Genomic DNA, 12,581 nt, shown 5'->3' with positions numbered 1-12,581 from the left:
ATTGTTCTGAGTTTAAAACTTCAAAAGAGGGATGCTGATCAGCATAAAATAAAATAAAAAACAGTGTTGTTGCAGATGTCCTTTGCTGTTTTAGAGAAACGCCCTGCTGATGATGGAGATGTAAACAATGAAACATAAACAACCGGACCAGCAGCTGGTTCCTTTAGTCTGGTGAGGATCCGCAGCTTGATGTCAAACAGAGACCTACAAAAACACACGAATTAGTCGAAGCCATCTATAATAAAGCAATGTAGGTTTCATTCCTGGGATGCTAACGTGTAATTTAATCATGAACGACATGTCAAGTGTCAGCTTCTTTAATTCTCGTTTCAAACACCGGCGTTCGATGCTAACCTTTGGTTAGTCTTGAAAACATACACAAACATAAGTTTAGTGGATATTTCACATGTAATTCCAGCGGCTGAGCAGATTATCTAATGTTACTGTTGTTAGCTGCGGTGCAGAAATAACGTTAGCTGGAGGCCCTCTCCATCCTCGTGCCCTCTGAAGATGGAGAAGCCGGACAGCTAACGGAACGGTACATCCCGACTAAAACCGTTCAAGTAGCCGCGGTTCTAGCAGTTACCTAGCAGACCCTCAAGTCCAGAAACACCACTATAAATATGTAGGATATAGGGAACAAGCTAGGTTGTGAAAATAAGCCTACCGAGCGTCGCGCTAGTGCTGCTCCTCCTCGCTTTGCTAACAGAGCAGCAGTGTACACGCGCTGAGCCAACGTCTTCTGTGGATTTGGTACAACTTAAAGCCTCGCGATTATCCTAACTGTAACGAGAAGTTAATATTATATTTAAAAGGTAACCTTTATGGTTTGGTCCAGCGCTGGTACGGTGGTGCCTTGCTCGTTCATCACTTTGTCTTTGTTTAACAGATCTTGGCCAGACTCCACCCGCCGGACAAGCAGCACGAGCGGACAACGCTCGGCTCGAGGCAGCAGTAAAAGACGGCCATCCCAAAGGCGGGTGTCTGCAGACTCCTGGTGGCCGACATAAGCTCCTACATTCTGCGTGTACTATTCTCTACGGAAGCAAAATGATTATCTTCCGTAGGATAGTCCAATTACATTTGCACAATTTAGAAGTTTTATTACATATTTTTTTGCATTGGAGAGGTTGCCACTGGGTGACAGTAGCATTTTTATCTGTCAAATATGTGATGACAAATAAAATAAATTGATGCAAAATCTAACATATTCATAAAAGAAAGACATACATCTCTCTGATCCAAGTGAAGACATAACAATAGCATTTTTATTAACATATTTACATAATTATACAGTTCCGTCAAGCAATTCCAAATGCAAAAACAGTTTCACAACATTGTATGCCACTCCAGCTGTGATTTGTGACTTAATAAACCCAGTCCTTATGATAAAAATCTACATTTTAGAGAATAAACACAAAAACAAAATACTGAAGGTGGAATAACTGGGAGTTTTTTTTTTTCCCAAACCAACCATCCATCCTGTCATCACAAGTGCATCAAGCTCTCTTCTCCAGGAGAGCCTCAAAGTCTGGGGAGCAGACCATTTTGTGTCTGACATTCCCTAAAACTGTCAAGTGGCCTGTCTTCTCTTGTGTCTGAACAGAAACCAGCTCCTGAGCAGTAAGGAAGAAAATAAAGTCAGAACAAGTGTTTATTATTAATTATATATAATGAGATAAAAGTAGAGATTTGTGAACAGAATGGTGAAACGCCTAAAAACTAACAGATTGTGGAGAAAATATTCAAACATGGAATGCTGTTATACCTGAAGGAAAGAGCATGATGTTCCCAGAGACACATCAAGAGTAACTTGTCCCAGAATGAGCTGTACCCGTCCAGACTTCCTCACCAGCATCTTTCCCACTAGACCTTCTCGCAAGTCTTTCAGATTGCAGCTGTTGTCTTCCACTTCATCTTCCTGTGTCAAAACCACTGACTGTTCACACACAGAACCTATGCTGTTATTAATAAACATCTCACATCTCTACCTGTGGCTCTTTCTTCAGAAGCACCGACTGCCCGTCCTCTGACTGCACCTCCGTTTTCACCGGTCTGTGCTCCTTCGTGGGAGGCTGGCCAGGAAGTGAGTCGGGCAGCTGAATGAAGAACAGCTCCTCGCCTTTACTCAGACTCCATCTTTGAAGCAGGTCGACGAGAGTGTCTGGCTCGGGGATCGGCGGAGGCCTGAAACTTGCTTCAGTCTTTTTGATTTCCACTTCCTCTGGCTCTTGTTTCACTGAAAACCAGGTAAAGTGAACAAAGTTTTATTTTTTGCTCAGTTAAGTTGTAATATCCTGCTAATACCTTCCACTGAAGACTCCATGGGTTCATCCTCCTCTTTTTTTTCAGTTTTATGGGCAAAGTTAAGAAATTCCTCCTTGAATCCCCATCCTGACACAGCAAGGGGAAGCTGCACAGGGCAGCTCTTCTGCTCACTTCTCAGATAGGGATCATCTATGAACTACAAGAGGAGAAGTAAGGTATTAAAACACATAATGAATGGACTAAAAACACGTTTGAGAGTCAAACTCACGTTGTCTCGCTCCAGCTGGCGCAGAATCTCTTTGGTCTCCTCTTCAGTCTCCCTCTTCTCCTTCTTAATATTGATGATGGGCGAGGGTCCCACGCTGGGAGCATCTCTTTCACTTTCATAAGCGCCTGTGTCAGAAGACTTTTTATTGAACCAATTTATCCATATTTAACCGTTACTGCATTTTCTCAAAAAGAAAGACAGTTGGACCTCTTCTTTTCATCAACATCTCTGCAGGCCCCTGCTCAAAAATGGAGTGGGACTGGATGACCTCTGGGCGACCTCTGCCCCTGCCTCTATCTCTTGAGCCCCGACCTCGCTCAGCATCCCTCCGCTCTCGCCTCTGGCCTCCTTCTACTTTGGGTCTGTTGTGAGCCACAGATCAGACCAGCAATCAGTGAAACACATAAAGGAGGTCAAGACGTATTTGGTGCTTTTGTTTGTCTCTGGACTTACTCTTCTTTAACCTTTCTGCCGATAATATTGGGTGTGAACGTTTTCTAAAAGTGGAAGAAAACAAAAACGTGTTAGGTTTTAGACAGTGTACAATAAAATCAGCTTCTGTTGCATCTTTAGTCATCACTTGTCCCTAGAAGCCACGAGTTTTTAACAAATGATTGGTTTTTTGTCTTGTCATTTTCGTATAGATTAATCTCAGTGATATAAATAAATAAATAAAAGACATAAATACTAAATTGAATGAACATTTTCCCCTTGATGCAAGTTGTTTGTTTTTAATAAACAGTTCAAACCCATAGAGTAAACAACCCGGTGTGTGAGCAAATGTCAAAGATGGAAGCAGCTCCCTTTTGGTAAACAGCTTGAGTAAACACTAAGCCAGTGTTGGGATCATAACTGATCCACAGCGTATTAATCGTCCTACGAGTATCAGGTAAGCTTTCTTTGTTCACATTATATTAGAAATAAAGAATTTTAAAGAGCATCATTATTTCTGATTATTATGGGTCACTGAATTTTTCATGCAGGCTGATCATGAAAAAGTCTTCTACACGATAGAAAATAGACAGTAAAACTCTAGGGTGTGAAAAGCCTGACAGATCTACGTCACACTGTCGCTTCACATTCATGGAGCTAGCCCCTATGTCCCAAGCCGTTGAGAACCTGCAGCTCCTGCCTGTGGACATGGAGAGCACGCTAAAGAGGATCAACCCCAACAAGGCCTCAGGACCAGGCAGGATCTCTGGTCATCTGCAGTCAGCTGGCGGGAGTTCTCTGCTTCCTGTTTAACTGCTCGCTAGCTGAGCACTCCATCCCCTCCATCTGGAAGTCCTCTATCATCTGCCCCGTGGCAAAGCAGAACAACCCAGGCATCAACAGCGACTTTGGACCTGTAGCTCTGACATCACTGATTGTGAAGACCTTTGAGAGGCTCGTAATGGCCCAGCTGCTGGTTGATGTGGGTGCATGTTTGGACCCAATGCAGTTTGCATACCAACCACACAGAGGGGTGGATGATGCTCTACTAACTATGCTGCATGAGACCCTCACCCACCTGGAACAGCCAAAGTCACATATCAACCTGGTCTTTGTGGATTTCTCTAGTGCATTCAACACAGTCCAGCCACATCTTATGGGATGTAAACTGCTGAACCTGAATGTTAACTCCCATCTCATCCTCTGGGTCCTCTCCTTTCTCACGAGGAGGGAGCAGAGGGTCAGGGTTAACGGCCATCACAGTACTGTCAGGTCACTCTCCACTGGTTCCCCACAAGGTTCAGTCATCTCTCCACTTCTGCTCATTTTATACACCAATGACTGCAGGAGCACAACCCCAGGAATCACTGTTATCCAATCTGAGGATAAATGTCCAAGTATCAGGAACTAAGACTCCAAAACCTGCTGTCTGAAGCGCAGCTGTGATGTGGGTAACTTCAGTTCCTGGTAATGGTGCACCAGTGTATTGTTTCCCCCTGACTTTCGACTTCCTACTATAAACCACTACAAATAACTATACTTTAATAAAAGACCTGGTGCAGTACCTTTTTTACTCCCCCCAGTGTGAGGTCTCTTGACCTCATGGAAGGGAGGCGACCTGGAGAGATTCCCGATGGTGGTCGGCGGCCCATCAGCAGTCCAACGTTACTGCTGCCTCCAGGAGTCGCCATTCGCTGATTACTGGTGTCACTTGAGTCAGCCATTTTGAACTAAATAAAGTAGGAGATACAAATCAACCTTTTTCACTTGGAATTATTTCTACTGGTATCTGTAGTCATCGTGGACACAACAAAGACTCTTTTTGTAGAAAATATCTAAAAATCACAGATATTTTTGTCTGCATTGGCACCTATTTCTAACGACATTCTGATGGATTTTGTAGCATTTAAAAGCAACATATGAATGCAGGTATTACATCTGGATGCACATCTACATCCACACTGGACTGTTGATGCTTTGCATCTGAGATCTACACATCCTTATCGTAAAAATATCTAATTACTATGTGCAGCCCTAAAATATTGTGTACTTTATATTATAATATTAAACATTGGGTTCAGACTGAAAACCAGTTCTCTCTTTTCTGGATTACAATGGGGATTATGCTAATTAAATGCATCTGTTTACATTCCTCTGTTGGTTTTACTGTTGATCTTATTGACGCTGTTTTAATCACGTTGCTTATATAGATGTTTTTTTAGCCATGGCCTGTGGCTTTTGTCTTTCAGCACCCCATCATTGGAAGCTGATGTGATATGAAGACATGCTAACGAATAGTGAAGGATTGATTTAACTTTATTGTTTAGCTGGGAACAAAAATTGTTTGCATTTATAAAAGTGGCACACAAGTACTTTCAACTTGTCGTTTTAGGCCTGTTTAGCTAAATATTTGGACACTACTAATGAAGGAGTTAACTAGTGCAGTGAAGTCATTTCAGCTGGGTCTCCAAATGACTTAACTTTCTTCACTTGCAGTCAGACTACTGGTTACCACTGAAAACTTTCCTACGGTTAAACTGGTTTTCGTTTCTCTTAATCTACCGTCCCACTACGAAAAAAATACTTAATTCCAGCTAGAAATGAACAAACCGCCAGCACGTGGACATAATGATACAGCACTAGTTCGCTAACCTTCATCATTAGAGAAGAAAAAGTGATATTTAAGCTTTTTCCAGATCCTTACCTGATTTCTTCTTCCGGGGTCTTTATTCTATGTTTATTCACGGTCTGCGAGTCATAATAAATGAACCTTAGCTAGTTGTGTTTCTGTTTCTGAGCCAGCTAGTTGTGTTTCTGTTTCTGAGCCACTGTGCTGCACGACGCCATGACACCTCTGCGTTGTTGTTCCGTTCGGAACGCGCATGCGCAGAATGAGGCGCATGGCCGCAGGCTGCAACGCGGGCGGGGCAACGCGTCTGGGTCACAGTAAAGGAAAGAATGAAAGGAGAAAGGACAGGCAGAAGAGAGAGCGTCAGTATGTCGCACAGTTATTCTCAAAGGAAGGTGGGTTTAGTTAGTGATTGGTTAAATTCAACCTGTTAGCTAGCTTTGATATCCACAATGAGAGGAACTATGTTTCATCTAATTATGGTAAATGGGTTGCTGTCCTTGTCCTTATAGAATCAGCAGCTGGTGATATGTCAGCAGGTGACTCCTCACAACCCAATGAACCTCACGAAGGTGAATGTAGCATGTTAGTTAGCAGCCTCATTTAAGGGGGTCTGTGGGAATCACTTAAGGCTCTCTTCTCTATCAGTACTATTACGAAGGAATATAAAAAGGCTATTTTTGGTGATAAACACATTGTTTTTCCACATAATGATAATTATATATATCAATCAGTAAAAATGTATAGATTGTTGTTGATGCTGGGCAGGTTGAAGCATTGTTATTTAGTCTGTTAATGTAACATAAATTACTGTGAGATTATTAATGTGAAGCACCTTTTTGAAGGCACCATACAAGAAAAAAAAACTCTTCATCTACTAAATACCTTGAAATGAAATGTTTTGAATCTGACTGAATTATGGGAGGTTTTACAAGATATAATTTGTTTATGTAGCTTTGAGAACACAAACCAAAAATCAGTCATTTCCAAATAAATCATCAGAGAACAAAAATGAAACAAAAGCTATTAATAATTGTAATAAATAAACGTAATATAACATTGAACACAATAAAATGACATCTAGTATTGATCGTTATCGAGCATTATTAATTATATCACTGTAAATAATAAATCTTGCTGTGTACAATCAAGGCTGAATATATTTTTAGCAGTTTTTTTGTTGAGAAAAATGGGTGTCTAGAGACTTATATAGGTTGTACCGTTATGAATCTTATAATGGTCTGCCTTAACAGCTGCCCCTTCACACAGTAACATCACCAAGGTCGGACGCTTGGTTCAGTATGTTTACATTCCAGGAGAAGAGACAGAAGAAGAGAAGAAGAACGCTTTTCATTGATTAATCAAAGTACTTTATTTGTGATAAGCTAATCAAAGCACTTTGTGTCTGAAATGCTTTTCAGCTCTCCTGCATGAAGTCCTGGTGAAACAGGAAATAATCCTTCAGCAGCAGCGCGGCCTCACCAAAATGGTGCAGGACCTTTTGTTGCTGTTGCTGCTCTTCAGGGCCTGACCACAGGGGGAAGTGTGGAGACCAGGCACCATGGCATCTACCCCTTGGCAGATGTTCAGGCCCTGATGGCCCTGGAGAGGTGAGCTTTTTTCTGTTCTTTACAACAAAGTTTTGGACAATGCATTTTGGCATGCACATCCAATTTATGTGTTGTTCAATATCTTAAAGTGGTAGATATGCCAAAGGAGTTAAAGGACTGCTTGTGCAGTCAATGAGCTACACCCAATTATCCCCCCCCCCCCCCCCCCACACACACACACACACACGTTTCAGGTCTCTGCCCTTCATCAGGCAACCATGTAAAGCCAAATAAATAAATAGTGGCGCACAATGGCTATCCAGGCTGTTCTTTAATTTTGTATAATATTTGTTTGAAAATTCAATGAAAATCAATCATTGTTTAAAAAATTAATGAAGATCAATTTTTCTAATTTTAGGGTTCAACACTCGGCCTTGCGGGGGGGTCCACAGTTAAGGACACGGTGTGGCGGGTCCTCAAAGGAGCCATGACTAATGCCCTCGCCGAGGGCAAAATGGGAAGGTGGCCTTTGAGAGGCTCCACCTAAAAGGCATTGTAATTGGTAAGTTTAATCACATCAGTAACACGACTGTTCTATCACACAGCTGATAAAATCATAGTTTAGGATAAAATTATTAGCCACCCATGACAATCACATTTCTTTTCAAAGTCAAAATACTTATAGTCTTAACAACTCATTTGCGAAATGGCACGCAGTGCGCCTGTGAATATCTCGTAATTATAACACCACGCTATCGCTGGCTTCAAGACAGCTATTGCCACTTTGCCCGCAATGTGACGCGTTCTTCAGGGTCAACTCTCGCTCGTGAAATTCTTGTTTGGTTTTAGTGTCAGGAAAGAACCGCTGGTTTGTGTTTGGTAAACTGTGTTTGGTAAAGTAAACTGTGGCAGTGTAAGTACTAAGTGACTATGATGATTTAATGTTGTAACTTTGGCTGTCACTTTCAACCCCATATGACGAGATGCATCCATTAACTAATGCAAAACTGACTTTTTAACTAGCCAGTTACTTAGCCCACCACAGGTCTCTTTTGCATGGACTGTTGCGTCGTCCTTTTCTAAGTCTTTCTCCATGTGTATGCCTTTATTTTCAGCTGCAGTGAGAAGGAATCCAGTCTGTGTGGCGTCTACAGAGGCAAAAATTGTAAATACAATTAAAAAATGGTTCTACTGGGCTGGGGATGGGGACGGAGGGCGCAAAAGGAGAATGCCCACCCAACCAACCCCTCAACCAGCCCAGGACTCAGTCCAGGACTGACCTTTACAAAAATAAATAAATAAAATATTCAAATTTTACTCTTGTTTGGTTTTATGTTTATGCACCTCGTACACACAGTAACCTAGGCTATTTCACAAGGCTATTTAACTGAGGCACAACATCTGAATCTTCTGTACAAGGACATTTTATGGTCTATTAAAATGTTAAATTAAATTTAGCATAAGGTTCAGAATAAAATATAATCTTTTGGTAAATGTATGGCTAATTATGGATAAGTTATGGTTCATATTTGGCTTTATTATGGGATTTTGGGATGGTTATGGCTATGCTTTGGAAAGCCACATTTTATTTTGGGTGATCTTTTGGCAAACTTATGGTTACACTTTGATATCCTTTCGCCATTTTGTGGTGTTTTGAGGTTCTTTTGGTATAGTTATGGTTGTGCTTTGGAATTCCACAATTTATTTTGGAAGAATTCTGGCAACCTTTTGACAATCCATAATTCTATTTTGACGTGCCTTATTTGGGCCATGTCTGGCCCATCATTCCACCCAAAAGAGTACCAAACTGGCATGCCAAACTAGTGCCAAAAAAGATTCTGGCAACCTTTTGACAATCCATAATTCTATTTTGGCGTGCCTTATTTGGGCCATATATGGCCCATCATTCCATCCAAAAGAGTACCAAGACTGGCTTGCCAAACTAGGGCCAAAAAGAATTTGCTATCTGGGCAGACGTTGGCCCATGTCGCTCTTGTGCAACATGTTAGATGTGAGCGCCTACAATGCCCTGGTCCCGTGGCTGTCTGGAACCGGCCTGGAACCAGCAGAAGAGGAGCATCTGGAGCTCCATGGTGAGACCAGCCCAGGCGAGGTGCACTCGCTTGCCGCGGTCCAGCAGTGCTGGAGCTTTGTTGCAGGTGGAGCACCAGCCCAGGAGCAGACAAAGAAAAATGCCACCTTTGCAGAGGGAAGAGGAGCGTGCATGCATGCTTTTGCCAAGCATGTGGACAGGCTGTGTGCAAGGAGCACTCAACAGTTGTGTGCTCAGCCTGCAGCTGTTAGCTCACTCCCCTCTGTGTTTCTCTCTCTCTCTCTCTCTCTCTCTCTCTCTCTCTCTCTCTCTCTCTCTCTCTCTCTCTCTCTCTCTCTCTCTCTCTCTCTCTCTCTCTCTCTCTCTCTCTCTCTCTCTCTCTCTCTCTCTCTCTCACACTCACTCACTCACTCACACACACACACACACACACACACACACACACACACACACACACACACACACACACTTTTTCTTTGTTCGTGTGCTTTAATAAAGTGTTCAACTGGTTATCTTTGTAAGTGCATTTTTTTGTGCTCTAATGACTTTAACGTGAGTATTTTAGAAAATATGACATTACACAAAAACTACAAAGTGAGCAAAAAATATTTTTATGCCTATTTGTGACACTCCAAGGCTGTGACAACTTACCCACAAAAAAGGTCATCTGGACATAACACACAAAAAATGATTTGATTTTTTCATTTTTTGTACAGTTTTCAAACTTCAGGTTTTGCTAATAAACCTGGCAATAAAGGGGTTAAATCTGAGAAACACACACATATTTTATTATATTTTGTTAGGGCTGAAGCCAAGGATGAAATTCATGTAAAAAAATTGGGACTTATGAAATATTATATAATATTTCTAAAGGAAGCTTTCTAAGTGCATTTTTTTGTGCTCTAATGAATGAATGAATGAATGATCAATTTATTCAGTCAGTTATCTTAAGATAATGTACATTAACATGTCATACAATTAGATATAAATACCATTTCTCACTAACATATGCCTTGTTTTTTTATATGGTGTCTATTTGGTATATCATGACTGAATAGGTTTAGGCAGAAGCAATAGCTTATATAATTGCCTAACCTACTTACAAAACATTTTTTTAATTTCCCGCAATGAACCAACAACCCAAATAAAAGTAAAACACAAATCCTTCCATCAACATCAAATTAATACTCTTCAAAAATGTTTTTACTGATAAGTTTTTTAAGAACTGAAAGAGAAGTTGCTAATTTTAATTCTATTTTAGCCTCATTCCAAAATTTTACTCCCATTACAGAGATACATCTCCTTTTCATGCCCTTTTTGGCTTTTTGTAGAACAAGCATACATACACCTCTTAAATCATATTTACTTTCCCTCTTTGCAAAGAACATTAGTATATTTTTTGACAGAGCTGTTAATTTTACTCTAAACATAAATTGCATTATTTTATAATAATATAGATCTTCTAATTTCATAATCTGTGATTTTAAAAACAACGGGTCAGTATGAGCATAATAATTGCTCCTGTTCATAACTCGAATAGATTTCTTTTGTATAGTTTTTATTTCATGTATATATGTTTTAAAAGTTGAACCCCATATTTCTATACAATATGCCATGTATGGTTGTATTAGTGAACAGTATATTAGACGTAAGGCCTTATGGTTTAGTATGTCCTTCAGCTTATATAATAGACCCAAAGATTTGGCAATTTTTCCTTTTATGTAATTTAAATGATGCTTCCAGGATAAGTTAGAGTCAATCACAACACCAAGAAATTTTATTTCAGACACTCTTTCAATTTCAGTATCTGAAATTGTTAATTTAAAGTCCCCATTTTTTACCTTCTTATTTCCAAAAATCATAAATTTAGTCTTTTTTATATTCAGTGATAGTTTATTTACATCAAACCAAGATTTGAGGATATTTAACTCTTTTTCGGCCTTCTTTAAAAGTTCTTTTATGTCTTTACCTGAACAAACTAAATTTGTATCATCTGCAAACATTATAAATTTGAAAAAAATCTGCCACGTTACATATGTCATTTATATATAAAGTAAATAATATAGGACCTATTACTGAACCTTGTGGAACTCCACAACTTATTTCTCTAAATCCAGATTTTATATCTTTAATTTGTACATACTGTTGTCTGTCTTGTAAGTAACTCTCTATCCAGGACTTCGCTATTCCTCGTAGGCCATAATTTTCCATCTTCAATAATCTCCTGTGGTCAATGTGTCAAAAGCCTTCTTTAAATCAACAAATATGCTAATAGAGAGTTCTTCGCTTTCACTTGCTTGGGCTATTTCTTCTACCATCTGCATTATCGCATAGGTAGTGGTTCTGTTTTTTCTAAATCCATATTGACTGTCACTTAATAATTTATTTTTAGTAATATATACATCTAGCTGGTTCACAAATAATTTCTCGAGTATTTTTGAAAATTGTGGAATAATTGCTATTGGCCTATAGTTTTCCATTAAATGCTTATTTCCAGTTTTAAATGTTGGGATCACTTTTGTTATCTTCATAGTTTTAGGAAAATGACCTTTATGTAGTGATAGGTTATATATATATATGTCAATGGTCTCACAATAGAGAATATAACTTCTTTTATAATTCACATATCAATTTCATTTATATCTGTGGATTTTTTGTTTTTAAATTTCCTTACTGTATTTACAACGTCAGTCTCACTTATCTCATGTAAAAACATTGAGTTGATATTACTATTTATCAGATTATTAAATGTATCTGCATCAGGTGGGACTGCTATCTCATTTGCTAATGAGGGCCCGACGCTTACAAAAAATTTGTTAAATTCTTCCACTATATTTATTAGATCATTTACTTTATGATTTGAACTATTTAGAAAGTAGTTTGGCCATTCCAAAGTTGTCATCCTTTTTTGAATTATATTATTTAATATTTTCCACGTCCTACGAGTATCGTTTCTGATTTTATCTAAAATTTCATCATAATATTGCTTCTTTCTGATCCTAATAGCTGTAGTTAATTTATTCTTATATTTTTTGTAATTGTCTTCATTTGCACTTGTCCTATGTTTGATGAATTTTTCATATAATACCATTTTCTTTTTACATGCCTTTAACAGACCTTCTGTCATCCACAGCTTTCTTTTATAATTTTTCTTTGTCTTATATTGTATAATAGGGCAATTTTTATTATATACCTCTAAGAATATTGACAGAAATGTATCATATGCTTGGTTTGTATCGTCTACATACACCTGATCCCAATTGTAATTCAAGAGTTCTGCTTTGAATGCCTCAATTCTTTCTGCTGTCTTCCATCTCACCAATATAGTGGAATCATCATCCTCCTTGTGTAGGGGTATAAAAATGTCCATATTTGAAATTG

General features: G+C 39.2%; 1 protein-coding gene and 1 long non-coding RNA gene across 2 annotated transcripts; both read right to left on the bottom strand.

Annotated features, from left to right (window-relative positions):
- Positions 1-31: 31 nt before the first annotated feature.
- On the bottom strand, positions 32-987 carry LOC139063629 (uncharacterized). The gene is made up of 2 exons (XR_011517004.1): positions 821-987; positions 32-204 (listed from the first exon to the last, which is right to left on the bottom strand). It is a non-coding gene; the product is annotated as an uncharacterized lncRNA (long non-coding RNA).
- Positions 988-1,240: 253 nt separating this feature from the next.
- polr3d (polymerase (RNA) III (DNA directed) polypeptide D) lies at positions 1,241-5,828 on the bottom strand. Its single transcript, XM_015972292.3, has 9 exons — positions 5,673-5,828; positions 4,534-4,698; positions 2,990-3,033; positions 2,744-2,898; positions 2,537-2,661; positions 2,308-2,464; positions 1,992-2,239; positions 1,769-1,921; positions 1,241-1,616 (listed from the first exon to the last, which is right to left on the bottom strand). Exons 2-9 carry the CDS (start codon positions 4,690-4,692, stop codon positions 1,500-1,502), a joined length of 1,158 nt encoding a protein of 385 aa, XP_015827778.3. The 5' UTR covers positions 4,693-4,698; positions 5,673-5,828; the 3' UTR covers positions 1,241-1,499.
- Positions 5,829-12,581: the final 6,753 nt, after the last annotated feature.

Source organism: Nothobranchius furzeri, chromosome 17 (genome assembly GCF_043380555.1).
Source record: "Nothobranchius furzeri strain GRZ-AD chromosome 17, NfurGRZ-RIMD1, whole genome shotgun sequence".
Classification (NCBI taxonomy): domain Eukaryota; kingdom Metazoa; phylum Chordata; class Actinopteri; order Cyprinodontiformes; family Nothobranchiidae; genus Nothobranchius; species Nothobranchius furzeri.
Note: the sequence above shows the minus strand (reverse complement) of the source record. Positions and strands in the feature narration are given on the sequence as shown.